The sequence below is a fragment of the Myripristis murdjan genome, chromosome 21 (assembly GCF_902150065.1).
Source record: "Myripristis murdjan chromosome 21, fMyrMur1.1, whole genome shotgun sequence".
NCBI classification, from domain to species: Eukaryota; Metazoa; Chordata; class Actinopteri; order Holocentriformes; family Holocentridae; genus Myripristis; species Myripristis murdjan.
The window spans coordinates 12,001,281-12,014,892 of NC_044000.1; the positions used below are offsets into that span (position 1 = coordinate 12,001,281).

General features: G+C 39.1%; 1 protein-coding gene across 1 annotated transcript in view; it reads left to right on the forward strand.

Annotated features, from left to right (window-relative positions):
- ube2f (ubiquitin-conjugating enzyme E2F (putative)) overlaps window positions 1-13,612 on the forward strand; it is a 64,669-nt gene that overhangs the window by 21,527 nt on the left and 29,530 nt on the right. Inside the window, exons 5-7 of the mRNA XM_030080418.1 lie at window positions 4,462-4,529; window positions 9,612-9,682; window positions 10,967-11,024. Coding sequence (XP_029936278.1) covers window positions 4,462-4,529; window positions 9,612-9,682; window positions 10,967-11,024 — 197 coding nt within the window. The remainder of the gene's footprint in view (window positions 1-4,461; window positions 4,530-9,611; window positions 9,683-10,966; window positions 11,025-13,612) is intronic.

A 13,612-nucleotide genomic window follows, 5' to 3' on the forward strand; every position in this document is an offset into this window, starting at 1 on the left:
GTGCTGTTGAGAGCTTTGTCAGAAGCAGTAATTGTCTGTCAACACCAATCTTGCGCTGTCACTTTCACTTTGGCTTACTTAACAGCATGATCGCACTCTTCTCCCAGGGGACATTAGGACTAGATTAATTAATCTGGGCAGAAGAGAGAAGAGCTTTCTCCCTCACAGTCAGGTAGTCAAAAAACCAAACAGTGGTCCCAGATTCCTGTACACGTCATTTGTGATACAAGTATGTGGTGGCTACTCAAAAATGTACAAAATTACTCACAAAGCAGAAATGTAAAGATCATTCAAGGGATTATCTCATAAATCCAGAGACCCCAAAAAACAGAAAATCTGGGAAAGTCTGTTTTTAAGGACTGCACTTTTTTTTTTTTTTTTTTTTTTTTTTACATATTATAGTCCTTTTACAACAATTCACATGCACTTTACGTCATTTTACTGGCCATTTTTTCAAAACATACCATACTTTTATTAGATGTTTGAATGTTTTGTTTTTTGTTTTTTTTTCCCTGCCTACCAAGCAGCCATTTGTATTCATTAGATTCAGTGCAGTACAAAAATCAACTTCAAACCTGCTTGATGTCGGTAATACATCACAGTGAACATCCAGTCCAGGTTTATTTTTGTCAAAGGTATGAGGCTATTTGAAAAGGCTACCCAGCCTCTGGTGCGTTAACTTGCCACTGTGAAGCTCTGACATCTGGGATTTCCAAGTTGCTTGCCAAGCAGCGCTGCATTCATGCGCTGTTTGGTCAGAAAATCAGGCCCAAAGGACAAGACAAACGAAAAGCAAACATGGACGCTGTGTAAAGGATCAAGTGGATTTAGCCTTTTCTTTTCCTCTTTAAAAAAGTTGTAATTGTCTGAATAACTACAAAATGCTTACACCTAATAGGCATGTGTCTTTTACCTCAAGTCGTACATCAAGTTTAGTGTGCAAAGAGACAGAAGAAAGTGTTAAGCTATTGTACCTTTCTCTGGGGTTGAGGCAACACCTTGAGCCGTTTCAAAAGTCATAACTCGCTCTCGCTTGCTCATTCTCTTTTCTTTTAGGGTGTTTGCTGTTTGTTTCCAAATGAAAGATGTCAATAATTGATTTTCCCCAAACAGTTGGATTGGGTGCCTTTATTGTGTGTGCGTGCGTGCGTGCGTGCGTGCGTGCGTGCGTGCGTGCCCAGTATCTCCTGACGTTTGTTGAGGACTGATTGCTTCAGTGTACCAACGTCACCTATTAATTATTTATGGCCTCTGACTACACCTATTAGCCAGCAGACACTCTCTTTGTCTCTCCTTCCCCTTCTCTTTCTCTCTCTCTCTCTCTCTCTCTTTTGGTCCAACTCCCCTTCCTCTTGTTTCTCTTCTGTGCTTTCTCTCTCTCTTTCTCTCTGCTTTGCTGGCTCTATCAGCTTTTTTCAGTTTCCTTCTTTTTTTCTCCATTTTGCTATCTCTTGCCTCTCTGCCTCCTCTCATTTATAATTTGGATCAGACTGTTTGTCTGGCCTAATTAAATTGTCACTCCATCTTTATCACTGTGAATGGAGTCAGGTGAGCTTTGGATAGCCCTTTGTATAATGGATGCCTTATCTCAAATTACTCTGTGTTTGAGAGAGAGAGAGAGAGAGAGAGAGAGAGAGAGAGAGAGACGTGGCTGCCCAGAGAGGAGCGTCTGTGTCGCCTCTGTCCACAGAGGGAGGTGGAGACGGAGCAACACTTCCTGCTGAGATGCAGCGCATATGAAGACATAAGAACTAAATTCTTCACTAAAATTAAATATAGAATACAAAACTTTGACACGCTCCCTGACCAACAGAAAATCCAACATTTCCTTGGAGAAAACAGAGTCAGCGCTATAGAAGCAGCAAAATATGTGGACGCCTGTCACAGCCTGAGAGAGAAGCTGCTCCTCACATGAGGACAGTCTGCTCACAACCCAAGCCCTGCCCGCTCACTCACTCTGCTTCCTCCTGCTTTTCTGTTCTCTTTCTTTTACATGTGATGACAGTGTGAATATTGCTCTGTTTTATTTTAATGTTTCTATGTTCCTTTGTTATTAATCACCAAAACATGCTTTGGCAATATTGTATGTGATACAGTCATGCCAATAAAGCTTTATTGAATTGAATTGAATTGAATTGAGAGAGAGAGAGAGAGAGAGAGAGAGAGAGAGATTCTCAGTTCTTGCTGTGTAAAATACCTGATTTGGGATTTGAAATATTTTTTTTTTCCAAGAATTATGTCAGGTTAAAATTAGATTAGGGCTTAGGATCATGCAGCGGTGGGTTTCAAGAGCTGTTGCCAATTTAGTCCTAGCTCCAATTTGTCAAATTAGCAGGAATCGATATGCCACTGCACTAACAGCACCTTTTATCAATCATTAAGTATGTTAAACAACATGCTAACCCTAACCTTCAAAGCAATGCTTTTTTAAATTTTTTAAAGATTTATTTCTAACATTCTTCATCTTCTTGTATATAAACATTCACGGCGCATTTGAAGCAACAAAAACACAGACAGTATACAAAAATAACCACGATATCAACAAAATAATAAAAAATAATAATAGCAATAATTCTTCTTAGCACATCAAATTGAATCATAGGCAAAAATAAGTAAATAAATAAAAAAAAAAAAAAAGATAAATAAAGTAGTGGGTGGGTCTGTATGGACTGTAATTTTGGAATAGTATTGGTGGATTACTTTAAATAGAGCAGTGGTTATGTATATACAGAGGATCTTGGATGGTAACAGTAGGCCACTTTGAGTAAAGCACTAGCTCTGTGTACTCAGTTTGTACAGGATAATAATGGGTGGTCAGTAGCTACACATATGTCGTGTGACATGTTGTGTAAAATCATCTTAGAGAGAGGAGATGCCCCGCCAAGGTCATCGCTGTAGTTTAGGGGGGAGTCAATTAGGGGAGAAAAGCCAGCAAACCTTAGCATTTGGGAAGCTGTCCAGCAAATACTTTTTACTTGACAAAAAAAAAACGTTCAATCATAGAGATTTTAATTAGTAATTGTTTGGTAAATTTACTAATCATTTCGATAACTCGATTAATCGTTTCAGCGCTAACACACATATGAGGAAATTTGTGTTTTTTAACTTGCCACTGGAATGTTTTTGTTCATTGGTCCACGTTTCTTGGGTTTAAGATCATTAGGGGAGTAGTTAGCTGGTGCTCACTCTCCCTCTCCATCTCATTCTCTGGCGCCCTTTCTTGAGTGCGATAAGAGGACGTCCAACGTATGACCAAGTGCTTAAGCCCGTCTGTGTGCGCTGTATCAAGCTCGGTAATTACTCTGACACAGGCAATCATCGCTCTGTCTCTCTCTCTGTTTATCCATCCAGCTCTCCCTCTCTCACGCCTCAACGTGCTCAAGCCATTTTATGCGTGTCCTTTTATAACCATATGGCCCAGTAAGATCACAGTAGAGATTTAAATGCCATCTAACTAATTAAAGACCCCTATTAAAACAGACCCTATGTCCCGAACAAGCCTTTAATTAGCTATAAAGTCTGTATGTGGCGAGGTCAGAGAGTGATAAAGACGCTGTGTGTGGTGGCCAACTAGCAAAAAGTAGACAGATAGAGGAGAACTGAAAAGGTCATCCCAATCGACTGAGAATATTGAATTTGTGAAGTGTGTGTATGTGTGTGTGTGTGAGAGAGAGAGAGAGAGATGGAGAGAGAGAGAGCAATCTTACCTGCTTTCTTCATGCATGTATGTGTAGCCCTCCCCTTGACTTTAAGATGCATTTGTACGTGTTTTGCGTCATAGGTGGAATGTGAGGATTAAGTCAGTCTTTTTATACATTAAGGCCTCCAGTATGTGGTTTGACCCAAAGCTTATACTTCAGTCGTTTATTCCCTTGGGCTCAACTCCTAGATGGAAATTCGGTTCATCCAGTCGGTGTGCTTGTTCTCTCTCCTGTCATGGATTGATTGATCTGGGCTGAGCTGGTCGGTCTCATGCTCTTTAATCACTTCTTGTTGTGTTGTTGTTTGGTCTATTTTTTCTATTTCTGCAGTTAGGTCAGGCTGCACTGTAGTCTTGTTGTCACACTGCTTTCCAGGAGTGTAGTGCACCACAGACCTGCTGACAGTGTAAAAGTGTAAATCATGAAAGTGCAGATATTAACGCATTTATGACAACCTTCGCTGTAGCTGCATTATAATGGGAGCTAATGTAGGAGCTGATAACATGGCTCATGCCTCTGTGAATTACTGAGGCCTGAGTTATTACATAGTCACACTCATGACTCAGTATGAATGAAAAGGAAAAAACCCTGACAGACATCTAATATCTATGTATACCTACAAATTTGACAAGGCCCCTGGGTAAAATGCTCCCACAGCAGAACACATATTATTCTCTCATCACTGTTCATCATCATCAAATACAAATATTTATGTTTGTATATCACTGATCCCCTCTCCCTTTGTCTCCTGTCCTTCCAGATGAGGGTTACTACCAGAGCGGAAGGTTCCAGTTTGAAATAGATGTCCCTGAAGCCTATAACATGGTGGTGAGTGGTCCTGTCATCTCCTGCTGGATGGTCTATATACTGTGTGTGTGTGTGTGTGTGTGTGTGTATTCAAATGCATTTTTATGAAACATGTTTGTATTTGTGTATTCAGTATTAGTTGGTAGCTAGATTTAATCTTGGAAAAATAAAGATTCTTCCAGCTATACTCTTGAAAGGATGGAACAAATGACTTTCATGTAGAAAAAAAATAGATACTTAGATGCATCATCATGATTTTTATTTTATTTCAAAATATACTCTTCATGTCCTAGTTTTAGGGCTGCCCCCAACCCAAGATTTCCCTAGATGACTTGTAGCTGCCAGTTCAAGTCTACAGTCAACTATTCATTACACATTTACAATATTTAATTATTTGAACATAAATTTTTGGGTGGCATCTCAAAATGTTTTGAGTTCCAGGGCTGAGAAATAATGTTAAAAGTAACATGGTTAACGCTGTGCTACATTACAGAGAAATACAAAACTGTAGTAATTAGCCTTTAGAATATAAGTTTTATGAACGCACACACAAAGTAAGCTGCCTGTCAATGACACTGGCAAAAGTGATTCTGATTACATGTTAAAACTTACATGTTTCACGTGATCAATCATGTTTGAAGTCAACAAATGATAGGCAAATCTTTGCCAGCAGAGTTTGCATGTCACCTTCTTGGAGTCGTCCATTACCTTTTCAAAACCATCCCACACTTTGGATTTCCTGCCCAACATAGTTGGACCAGCTGTATAAATGCCCATATCTGACCACGTCTGACTGAGTGACTATTGTCCATTCCTGTGTCTGTCTTTTCAAATTAAAAGCCCAGTAGCGTTTCATACACAGTCCGGCCATGTAGTAGGTTTTGACCTAGTCTTGTTAACAATACAAGCACAGGTCACAAATGGAGTTGGATTTTATTTATTCCTGCCCAACCGACCAATGAAAACTAAGATTCTTCTCAATGACTCATTAATGTTTGGCCGACTATTGGGTGGCAGCCCTACTTAATACTGGCACATGGATGTGCATTGTCGTACAGCAACATTACAAGAGCTGTTATTTTAGACTTAATTATTTTGCCTCTCTATAACTCAGCTTTGATTACCGCTCCTCTGACCAAACTCAGTCTGACAGCTGACTCTACAGTGGTGAACAGTAGTGGATCCCTCTAAACCAGCTCTCTGAAGTCTCAAGGCAGCCGTGTGGGTGCTTTTCAGGTTTCAGAACGAATTGAAAGAAATAAACTCAACAAAAGCAACATTGTATTGTCATTCAGTTTCAAATTATTCTGGTAAAAACATAAGCTAACACGCCTGACTAGATGTCTCATGGATGCTGCAAAATATGTGAATCTGAAGCAAGTCACAACTGACAACCACATTCACTTGTAAACTGCCATCCTCTGCAGTCCATTCACAGACAATATCAGCAATCATCTGGACAGGCGGGTCCATGTAAATAATCAGTTAAAACAAAAATGTATGACTAATTTGCAGATTTTTCAAAAGTGCACACACAGGAGTAGGTGGTCCTCTAAGCTCAGCTCTGTATTGTCATGAAATGGGCCAATAATTCAAAATGTCCGTGGCTGTCAAACCCATAGGATTCTATTCTATTCTGCTCTATGCTATTCTATTCTATTCTATTCAAGGCGAAATAAACAGCAAGACAGACGCAGGTTAATTTAACTGCCCCGTCTTTTGCTTAGTGCTGCCAGCAGTGTGTATGTCTGTGTGCTTGTGTGCTATTGTGTCACTCTTTTGTGTTTCTTTGTGAACAGATAGGGACTCACCAGGGAGCTCTTGATATGGGAAACTTGAGCCGTAATACAATAATACAGGCTCCCGAGTGCAACCACTTGGTCAGATTTTGCAACTCTTTTTTCCTGTAGAGCCCATGAAATCAAGTCTCTGAAATGTATTCGTTTTCCTTAAAGCTGCAGTAAGTGATTTCTGACCACTGGAGGGCGTTGAGAGCTGAAACTCTATTTATAAAGAAACAGAGTCAGTCCATCTTGGTCGTAATAAAACCAAAAGTTAAGGTTGAAAAAATCCTCTTTTTTTGGGATGTAGATGAGGTATACATTTCACTCTCACAAGGGTTGTGTCAGATTACTTGGATAATTTTGTGTCTGATCTCCAATTTGACAATATGGTGAAGCTGCAGATTTTCAGCGACAAGGTAAACAACTGCTTTGATTGAACTTTTTCTGTGTCCTCAGTGCTGATTGCATCAACAGAGGCACTCGCGAGACGGATCTGCAATTTGGATGTTTATCTGCAGAATGTGTGGTTTCAGAGACACTTTGAATGTCATTGAAGAGGCGAGGGGGTGAAGTGGGAAGAGCCTCATTTTGGGCTGGAATTTGACAACAAAGAGAGAAAAGAGGTGGAAAACAGCAAAATGGCTGGGTCTACCAACTTGGTATTGGTTTCTATAATTAGAAGTATAAACATCTACATCAATAACAGATTAGAGCTGACTGTAGGTTGAAGAAATAATAGTAAAAGCTATATTATGTGTTCTGAATCTGAAAGGTCATTTTGGATAAAGGCTTTACCTAGTATCAGAGGAGTATAGGTGATAGCTTGCGGATTTACGACTCTTGTGGCCACATCTTTCTTGTTCTGTCATCCCTCTGTTCATATATCCTTTCTTCACTGGCTTTATCTCATCCTGCCAATGTGTTTGTGTGTGTGAATGTGTGTGTCTTTATGTGTTTGCATGTGTCCGAGTATTTGTGTGCGCCTGTATGTATGCTCACACATGTATGTATGCATTGTGCTCAGTTCTTTGTCCAAGTCTTTTGCCACGGATTTGCACATGCACAAACACATGTTGGCTGCTCTTTATCTTAATGGGAGCCTAATGAGCAGGTAGTAAATCCTGTATTTAGAGCTGTATTGCTGTAGCGCCTCATTTATGAGAGGCTGTAAATGGCCTTGGAAAGCTATAGCCATAAAGCAACCATGCCATGTCGATTTTCCACTTTCCGTTTTCCATTTCAGTTGTTTCAGTGATGTGTTTTACCTTTACAGTTTTTATGCTCGTCCGACTTTTGTTTCACTCTTTGCAAAGCAGCTTGTGACCTTGGTTTTAAAAGGTGCAATATAAAGTAGAGATGCACTGATAAGCGTTTTTTGTAGTTCTGATCCAATTGCAATACCTGAATACCCAAGCTCTTTTTCTTGAATGTTATTATTATTATTATCATTATTATTAAGCCACACAGCACTTCTTAGCCAACAGCCAGATACATTGGAATGTGGATTGCTAATGTCAGTCCAATATAATTTGCTGTGATTGCCATTTGGTTTTTACTTTGTTTTTTTAATGTTAGCTGCTTCAGTGTGGGAGAGGTAATTATTGTCAAATTAGTTTGAGCTTTGATACTACAGTTCTGGTAAGCAGTACTATTCACAGGCCAGTGTTTGGAAGTTCATGTGTTTTTTGCTAGATTGTGTACATTTCAGGGTTTATTTTGGTGGATGCAGGAGGGGGAATAGCTCTTGTATTTGTTAGTTTGCAAAGCCATTTGCTCCTTGTTTTAGGTTTAGTGCTGATAGATGTGTCACAGTGATTTGGAAAGGATAGCTACTTTCGATTGGCGGGAACACACATCCCCTTGAAGGCTTCAGTGACTTTCAATAAAACAGTCATTTTGTTTTCTCTCTAGTGTAGCGGAAACGGTGAATAAAGCCAGTTTGTGATAAATTGCCTTAGGAGCACTTTCTTGGATTCAGAACAGTTGCTGGATTTCTGGTTGCCTCTCTATTTCCAGTAAAAGCAGAACGTAAATGCCTCCTGCCAGCATCTGCAAGACGAGTGAGGCCGAGCTGAAGCAGTCAGTCAGAGATAGATGTAAAAGACTATAGGGGAGGTTTCAGTTTGTCTTGGTCGTTCTTCACCTTATCAGTGTATACTATGTGGTGACAGTAGCTGGGAAGGTGTTTAGGACTTTGTCTAAAATGGTAGTTGTGAATGTGAAATCCTGTGAGATCTGGGGGGGCTTGCAAGGCTAATATTTTTATTTCTACTGAGCTGATGCAGTATCCAGTGTGGGAACTTCAGCACCAATTGACAATCCACAGTAATAGCATGGAGAGTTTGGCTAGTTTGTCATCTTTGCAGCAGGTTACTGCAGACTATGGGGTACCTTACTAACTATGGATACAGTCATGAGTCAGAGGATTCTGGCGAGAGAGAGAGAGAGAGAGAGAGAGAGAGAGAGAGAGAGAGAGAGAGAGAGAGAGAGAGAGAGAGAGAGAGAGAGAGAGAGAGAGAGAGAGAGAGAGAGAGAGAGAGAGAGAGAGAGAGAGAGAGAGAGAGAGAGAGAGAGAGAGAGAGAGAGAGAAATACTTACTAAAGCCTGGACTTTGTTGTTGGTCCATCTGTTGTATGATTTCTTCTCTAACTTCCTGTTGATGTGTCAAAGCACAATGAACAAAAAAAAAAAAAAAAAACAAACGAGTTTGCAGCTTCAGAAAAATACCATGAAGAAGCCATTTGTTAATTAACACCACGAAAGTGGGAAATGCAATTTTCTTTTTGCCTTTCTTCTCCTTTTTTAAGTCAGGGAGAGGTGACATTAAAACATGAATTAGACGTTTTGAGAATGAGAAACTTTGTTGGTGCTCTTATTTTGTGTTTGTGGAAGACACAAAGGTGTCTGGGGGAAGTACGCATTTTGTTGTGAAGAATTTCAGAGGTGAATATGTGCTTTATTTCCTTTATGGCTCATATTTGTGAATTTTCTTTTTCTTTTTGGCCTTTGTGCTTTTGGTCTCTGTGTCTGCCTCAGGCCAAAGTAATGAGCTTTTTGTCTGCTGCGCTGTCTGTTTTTTCTGTTTGTGTTTCGTGTCACAGAAGATTCTCTCTTTCTCAGGCTCTCTCTTGCGTCACCTGTTCTTTTATTCCTCTGCTTTTCCTGTCTTCCTCTGCTCACACTTCTTTGTTTTCCTTTTTGTTTTTTCTCCCTTTCCTTGTCCCTCTGCCTCTCTTGCTCACCTGTCATAATAATCTTTCTTAACATTCCCCTCTTTCACCCAAAGTTTTCTCACTTTTTTTTCTCTGTCTCTCTCCAGCCACCCAAAGTGAAATGCCTGACCAGAATATGGCACCCTAACATCGCTGAGACCGGAGAGATCTGTCTGAGGTAGGCTGCCCTGCTGCTTCCTGACTTGCCAGAACTCTGACAACTTGCTCCCTCTCTATCCCCCTCTTTTTCTGTGTTTTTGTCAGTCAGTTGTTCTCTCTCTCTATTTTTGCTCACCCCCTACACATCTGTCTCCCTTGATTCGTTTATCAGGTTGTGAAGAGAGATATCACTGTCAAGGCATTGTTTAATTCAATAGATATCCATGTGCAAACTTCTTTTCTTGCTCCTACAGTTATGGGCTTCATACATTAATGCATTTATTCGGTTCTTCAGTCTGAAACAATGGAAGGAACCCACTATCAATAATAAAATTAAAACCTCTGCCATTCTAACTAAACCTCTCAAACAATCAAAACAGGGTCTTGTAAGTAAAGGATCTTGCGATAATAAAAGATGTTTGAAATGCTTGTAGCATGAAAATGTAGAAAAGATGGATGAGGTAATAATTTGTCAAAATGTATTGGAGTGTCCACCTAATTTGGTCAGAAATGTAAGATAACCCTATTCATTTAATAAACTCCGGGTTAGAATCAGATGAATAACTTCTGCTTCTAACACTAACTGATGATCATTACCTCATAAAGGGTGTAATTTGTTTTTAACTTAATGATATTATTAACTAATAACCTGAATTATAAGATTCTTTAATTTCTTATGGGTTATGACATCATCACTTCTGTTATTTTATTACAGCATCATTTACTTACTTCAAGCTCTTATGTATACCTTTTGTTAAAATGCTTAAACACTTCTCTGGAATAAATATATTTTCTATGAAATCAGATTGTAGCATTGCATTTTTGTATCTAACAATATGTACAGGACCATTTGAGATCACAGAAATGAACTCAATTAACAGGATCAGCCTGCTGTCATTAGTAATAACTACACTGACTGCAAGAATAAAAAGTAGTCAGTTTGACAGAAATTGTTTAAAAAAGTAACAGAGCCGAGCAGCACATATGTATTTTGTTAGCTGTGCAAAATGTCAGCAGGCCAGAGCAGAATGAGGAAAAAAACAAGTTTTAAGCAAAATTATTTTGTACCTCTTTTATCTCTACCAAGGAATCAGTGAAAAAAAGGGTTTTGTTGCACACATGTCATACCCATTTTCAGAGAAACACATTACCTGAAATTTATGATTCAGCCCCCGAACAGTGTGTGTCAGTTCCACCTCAAAAATGTTATATATATATATATATATATATATATATATATATATATATATCTCAAGCAAATGAAGTGACTGTGATTTGTATTGTGGATGTGTGTTTTCTGCAGCTTGTTGCGAGAACATTCTATTGATGGTACAGGCTGGGCCCCCACCAGAACACTAAAGGTAAATACTATGGTTTTATGTAAGAGAAATTGGGTGTTTGATTCCCCTCCGTTACAATTTTAGGCTTTTCTTCATTCTAATAGTTATACATTATTTGTAGTGTATTTGTTTTGGTAAATTGGAAACAATTCAGGTAAGTTTCCACTAGGGCTGGGCGATATGGACAAAATCAAATACCACAATATGTTTGACCAAATATCTGTTTTGATATTGTGATGATATTGTGGGGATGACTATTGGTGTTTTTTTTTTACAAGATTTTTACAAGATTTTTTAAGATTTTTACACACAAGAGATTATTGATAAACACTGATTAGAAATGTGGATATGATGACCAAGCAGGTAGAGACAAATAACATAACAGCAACAACAACAGTTTAACAAGTTCAGGAAATGCCATGTCTTTACTGAGCTGCAGCCTTTAAACCCAGGATAAGACAAAACTTTTGTCAGATCATTATGTTATGATATCCAAAGTCCCAGACAATATGTAGTGTCATATCATGATATCAACATTATATCAATATACTGTATCACCCAGCCCTAGTTTCTACATGACAAAAGCCTATATATCATTAATATTTTGTTTCAGGGTGCAGTTTCCTCAGTTTTGGAACAAGGCTAAATGGATCCTTGGGCCATGCAAAAGCAAAATAAACCTATGAACTATATTTTATGTAGCAAAATGTGTTACTGAGAAGAAGAGGCATCTCTCGTGATCACTGGACACCCTCAACCTGTTTATTGAAATTGACTTAGTGCTAAGAAAGACAGTTAAAATCACTCTTCTATCAAGCTGTAATGAAAAATCTTGTTCTAAACCACATAAGGTAAACATTGCAATGAAAAGCATTTTAACTTTGCATATGAAAACGTGCCATGGCTGTTTTTTTCTTAAAAAAGTAACCTACCCTTGACTCCAGTCAGCACTTTAATGTTAGCAGTGTAGAAACAGTTACTGAAGCATAAAGCAAGGACACCCTCTGTTATCCTCTCTCAGGTTTTGATTAACATTAAGTTCGATAGAAACTCTGGTATGCAACGAAATGTGGACCTTTTCTGAAGCTCTGCCCTCCACACTAAGTTTTAACTTGTCACAATATTATCACATCAAATCAGGAGCTCGTTTCTGTTGCTGCTTTTAAATTGCAAACTGTCCCACTGCGAAGGAAATGTAGATCAACACTCTCACAATCAAAGCAGTGGAATACACTTAGGATAATGAAAATATGCAATTATATGCATGTTTTGGTAGAACTGACTTCAGAAGTGAAGGATAATGGCTCCTTACAGCAAGGTTGGATGGCCCTCCTCACTAAGCCACCAGCTTGATCAGTTGAAAGGTTGATTCAATAAATCCCCTGACGGTACCTCTTAGATTTCAACTAAGATCTCTCTCTTAGATGTCCTAGAGGATGCTCTTAAAGGATAATATCATCATTTTAACCATGTTTGAGTCGACTTACACAGGCATAATTTGCCTGCACTAGATGAGTGCTTTCATACTAGTGCTCACATCATGTTGCTTTATGCATAGGATGCAATTAACACTCTCAATTCGACAACGGTTTAGTGCAGGGGTGCCAAAAGTGCAAGTTATGAATAAAGGTCTGCACTCCATGAGTTATATTTTGATTGGGCACACAATTGAAATATCAATCATGATGTGCAGATCTTTATAAATAACATTCTTTTTGCTGTCAGTCACCTGAAACCCACATGAATGGGAGGACAAAACTTTGCCACATCTATGTCTTTTTATTCATGGCGTCTTTGTTGGCAGGTTTAGCAATTAAAGGAAGTTTCAACCCTCATAGCTTTGCAGGCTTGGAGAAAGGTGACCATATACACTGATTACAGCTAGCATCCAACAAATGCAAAAATTGCACCATTTAACTGTTGAATAAGAAGGCAAAGAAGCAGAGTTTTGTTATCAGAAATTGGAAAACAACGCAATAATAAAGGGGCTGAAAATGTATGCAGTTTGTGGATGTAAGTTTTACTGCTGACCTGAAGGAGCTCTGAGCTTCTGCCTCGCCTGTGCTTCATCCCCTATAGTCTGTTTGATCCTAGACTTTAGATTCTGTAAACCAGACACACACCATAGAAAATGGGCCCTAAGTGTCTAAGTGATACTGGTAAATGACCGCCTCTTGAGTGTCTGGAGCAGGATCGTTTAACAATGAATGAACTGGCTATATTGTGGTGGAATTTCTTTTAATGCTAAATGAGGGTGGTAAAAGAAATCACCATTTAGTCAGGGTTCGAGATGTGATGGCGCACAGTGTTTTATCGAGAGCACTCAGAGAACAGGATAAGCAGCTAGGATGGCAACAAACCATTGCCCTCCTAGCTCTAAAAGGGTGTTTTTTTTTCTCTGGGGACATGTCTCCTGTTATTGGTTAGTTAAGCAGGATATATAAGGATAAGAATATATCCTGCAGTTTTCAGTATGCATGTTATAAAATAAGTCTCTTGCATATGCTTGTATCTCTCACAGTCTAATAGGAAGTCAAATTCAGTCTCATCTCCCCATGGTGACAGTGTAGGCACAGATTAGCCTGCCTGGGTATCCAAGTCTGCCGGCG